Source organism: Nicotiana tabacum, chromosome 17 (assembly GCF_000715075.1).
Source record: "Nicotiana tabacum cultivar K326 chromosome 17, ASM71507v2, whole genome shotgun sequence".
NCBI classification, from domain to species: Eukaryota; Viridiplantae; Streptophyta; class Magnoliopsida; order Solanales; family Solanaceae; genus Nicotiana; species Nicotiana tabacum.
Window position 1 is genome coordinate 75,998,160 of NC_134096.1, and position 4,699 is coordinate 76,002,858.

At 34.0% G+C, this 4,699-nt stretch overlaps 1 protein-coding gene across 1 annotated transcript; it reads left to right on the plus strand.

Moving 5' to 3' along the window:
* The first annotated feature begins 1,600 nt into the window (after nt 1-1,600).
* LOC107777427 (mitogen-activated protein kinase kinase kinase 20) lies at nt 1,601-3,010 on the plus strand. The gene has a single exon (XM_016597437.2). It carries the CDS (start codon nt 1,694-1,696, stop codon nt 2,783-2,785), a length of 1,092 nt encoding a protein of 363 aa, XP_016452923.1. The 5' UTR covers nt 1,601-1,693; the 3' UTR covers nt 2,786-3,010.
* The last annotated feature ends 1,689 nt before the right edge of the window (nt 3,011-4,699 follow it).

Sequence of the window (4,699 nt, forward strand, 5' to 3'; positions counted from 1 at the left end):
TCACCTAGGGCCTACCCAAGTATGCACAACAAGTTATCCACTGTGAAGAAGAGATTAGCAGATAATTATGCAATGACCAATGCAACAGTTATAAAGCTGTCGGTTGTCATATGCTTCCAATAAAATATGAATGTCGGTTGTATATCCCCGGGGGTGAGTTGATTAGCTATTGACTAGACATTTCATCCATTCATATTTCCATAAATCCCCCACTCAACCCCTGACTATCCCAAACAATGGAATTCCAAGTCGGTCTTTTATATTCCCTCAGTTCATTTTTAATAGTCAGTTATTCTAAAAATAGATTTTCATTTTTACTTATTACTTCTAGCATATTAAGAGAAGACAATTTCTTTTTTTTCTGTTATACTCACATCATTAATTACTCATTTCAAATCATTTTCTCAAATCTATTAAAAATATGTATTAATTAATATGGGTAACAAGATAAATTATATATTTTATTTATTACTTCTTAAGAGTTGTACAAAGTGAATAGTGTACAAATAAAAGTGAACGAAAATAATAAATAAAGTTTTCAAGTATGAACTTATGTCCAACTAGCAAATTAATCCCAAGAGCCTCCGCGTCAAAAGAAAAATGCTGACTATTTCTTTCCACCTTTTAGTAGGGGATAATCTTCTTATCCGAACTGGCCAAAGGTTATAAAACTTATCCTCTTTTAGTGTTGGAATTGGTGAATTACATTTCGCAAGGCACTGAATTCGGAAGAAACAGTAAAAAGAGTATAAGAATCCACTGAATCCATAAAGAGTGCAACGCCTGCAATTTGCATTGAAATGGACCAAAAATATCACGTATTAGTAGTAGTAAGAAGAGTAACAAGACAGCATTTGCAACTAGTGGTTGCTAATTATTGTGAGAAACCAAATTGTAAGGGTAAAAAATATACTGTGACTTTTGGACTTACCTATTAGCCCCAATTCGTGTGCTATAATATTGAAATAATCATTCAATTCACAAGCTAACGATTTTGTTCCTGATTTGATTGAGACCTCTTTTGTTCTGTTACATTTTTTTGATTGGGATGTTCAAAATGTGGTTCATAAAATGGGGAATGCTTACTGCTGAAATAAATAACTAGTGGTAGAGTAGTCATTTAGGATATTTCCTATACGAAGAAAATCTTTCTTTCTTTTTTGTTTAAAAGAGAGAAAAACGTTCAATTCACCTACAATAACGTTTCTTAAATTTTTTGCATAAGGGAACTTGTGAAATTGATGTACTTTATTCTACCAACAATATAAACTCAAATTCCTTTGAGGTTTTGATCTGAAAGATCTAGTTTCACTATCATTATATAATTTATTTATTAAAAAATCAAGGCATGATTGAATGCACGGTTCTAAAAGTACTAATATACCGTGTTCAACACCGATATTAGGTAGAAATATCTTTTACACGATCACGTGCTCTTTTTATTTTAATAGTATAACAAAAAATTCAATAGGCACATGTCTACCTTACTACTTGTGTGAACATTAATTTCATTCAGTAAAGCCATCAAATACGAAACTTGAAAAGAAAAAGAAAAACTAAATCCCCACACTCTATATATAGAAGTCAGCTGCGTAAAACAGAGCTCATTGTGAGTTGCTCTTTTCTTCCTTTCTCCAACAGAAACCCAAAAATAATCAAATTTTAGCTAAAACAAAATCCATTAAACACAGCCATGGATTGGATTCGAGGTGAAGCAGTAGGTCATGGAAGCTTCGGCAAAGTCAGTTTTGCAATACCGAGATGCCAAAGCTCTCTATTTTGTCCATCAATGGTGGTTAAGTCTTCTTCCGCTTCCTGTTCAGCTACTCTAATGAACGAGAAGTTAATCTTGGATGAGCTTAAAGGTTGTCCACAAATAATCAATTGCCTTGGGGACAGCTATACCTACGAAAATGGCGAGAAGTTGTACAATGTCTTATTGGAGTATGCTTCTGGTGGTGATTTTTCGAATAAGCTCAAGAATTCCGGTGATCATATATTGCCAGAATTTGAAGTCAGGAAATACACAAAGTCCTTACTGAAAGGGCTACACTTTATCCACAAGAGTGGTTATGTTCACTGCGATATTAAACTTCAGAACATTCTTTTAGGCCAAGATGGTCAAGTCAAAATTGCTGATTTTGGACTGGCAAAGAGAAGTAAATCCAGAAAAGATGATAAATTGGGATGTGAATTGAGGGGTACTCCATTATACATGTCGCCGGAAATGGTTACTGGTGGCGAACAGGAGAGTCCCGCCGATATCTGGGCACTTGGATGTGTTCTGGTGGAAATGGCAACAGGTAATCCAGCGTGGAAATGCTCAGATATGACCAGATTATTGATGAAAATTGGAGTTGGTGGTCAATTGCCCGAAATTCCTGAGAAATTGTCTGAAGAAGGAAAAGATTTTCTAGAGAAGTGCTTTGTGAAGGACCCGAGAAAGAGATGGACGGCTGAGATGCTTCTAAACCATCCTTTTGTAGCTGGTCAAAATTATGATGATAACACTGTTACATTGAAGGACCAAACATGCGAGAGTGGGACTCCTTCGACGTCTCCTAGGTGTCCATTTGATTTTCCAGATTGGGTATCTAATGAGTCTGGTAAATCCTCAGTAGCATGTTCTATTACATCTCTGCCCTCGCCGGCGATTCAAGAATTGCTGAATTTAAACGGCGGGTCATGGTCCACAACGCCGGCGGAGAGGTTGAGAGTATTAGTTGGTGAACGCAGAACTGAATCTGAATGGTCTACAGCTGATGGCTGGGTCAGTGTTAGGTGATGTCAATCATTTATTTTGGGTGATAGATGAACCTAAGATAGATTCAAATTTCCTAGATTTCTGAAGATTTTATGCTAGCTGCTCCGATTCTTTTATTTCTTTCACTTCAGTGATTAGGCTAGGCCAGTTATTTCGATTCTTGTTGTACAGAGAAGACAGATTAATCGTACATACAAATGATGAAGTTAGGACATTCCTTTAAATTTTATTACAATTGTTTGGGACTCACCAAGTGTACAGTTAATTAAAGTATTTTGTTTCTTTCTTATTCCCTCCGCCCAGCACAGGCGGATCCAGAATTTGATGACTACGGGTGTCACTTTTTTTAATGTAAATCTATCACTAGCGAACGAGATCGAATTAGGGTGTATATTCTATCAGTTCAATCCGTTTTGTATTAGTTCGATTTGGTTTAGTCCGATCTATTTTGAAATAATTTAATTCAGTTTATCAAAATTTTAAAGCATAAATAAATATACGTGATTTCCAAAATAGAATAAGTTTTGTCCAATTCGATTAGTTCTCTCCGTTCAAATTCTATTTAATGTGATTAAAAAACATAAAATAAAAATTAAATTTAAGTTCACAAATATACCTATTCAATCTACATATAGCTAGATTAATATTACATTTATTGATGCCATCACTTAAAAAAATTTGAAAATCAAGAAAAATATAACATTAGATGAATAAAATAAAAAAATAATTAAAATCACATTCAAATAAAATTTGAAGATCTAGAATGAGAAAAAGGAGGCAAATATATAATTGTAAATAAATAAATAATAATAATAATAATAATAATAATAATAATAATAATAATAATAATATTGTATAAAGAGAGGAAATATAAAACTGAAAAAATAGAAGGAATTAGAAGAAGAGCAAACTAGGACCACAAGGGACAAATACACCAGCTTGAGAACACAACAACGAGATTCGATCCTAAGTCCTGCGTGTGAGAATTTGGGTTCAATTGTGGCACCCACAATCATTTCGTGACTTCCGAGTGCCACCCTTTTCCTATATACGTGTTTTCGAGTAAAATATCAGTATATAAATGAAAATTTACTTGAGCCCGGGTGCCGTACCACCCCTAATCCGCTACGTAGATCCGCCCCTGCCACCCAGAACAATGTCATTACCTTTTTAATCCAAATATTAGTAACTTTTATCAGTTCCTTGTACTTTAAACTCATTATCCGTTTTGGAAGAGGGGGAGTATTACTGAAGTAACTAAATGGAGAAAGTCGAAGGAAGAAGGTTTGCGCTTTATAATTTGTAGGTTAAAAAAAGCTATACTAGAAGAATAAAATGGAGGATGGCACAGTAAAAAAAAAAAAAAGAAGATAAGAACTAAAATTTGTTTGGCCCTGAATAGTGAATATTTCGGGCGGAGATAGTGCAGGTTCATGCTCCTTAACTAAGGGATAAAGCAATCCCCTAATCCTAGTACTGCGTCAAACATGCTGTCTTAATAGCCTGTTTGCCTTAGCTGAAAAATATATATATTTTTTTTTTCAAGGAAGTGTTTGGTCAAGCTTTTAAAAGGGAAAAAAATATTTTTGAAAAGTAAAATAAGTTTTGTAGAAACAGAAAAAAGTAACTTCTTCCTATAAGCACTTTTATGAAAAGTACTTTTGAGAAAAATAAACTTAGAAACACTTTGTAAAAGTTTGGTCAAACACTAATTGCTACTTAGAAGTTCTTTTCAAATTAGTTAGCCAAGTACAAACTGCTTTTTACCAAAAAATACTTTTAAAAAATACACTTTAAAAAAAAAAAACACTTCTCAAAATAAATTAATTTTTTTAGCATGCCAAACATGGTGTAAGACAGAGAGGGTTTAGTATCCGCTGGTTTTGTCGCACGTGTTTGTTGAGATAGTTTTTTGACTGCGTACGAGGTCGGCTA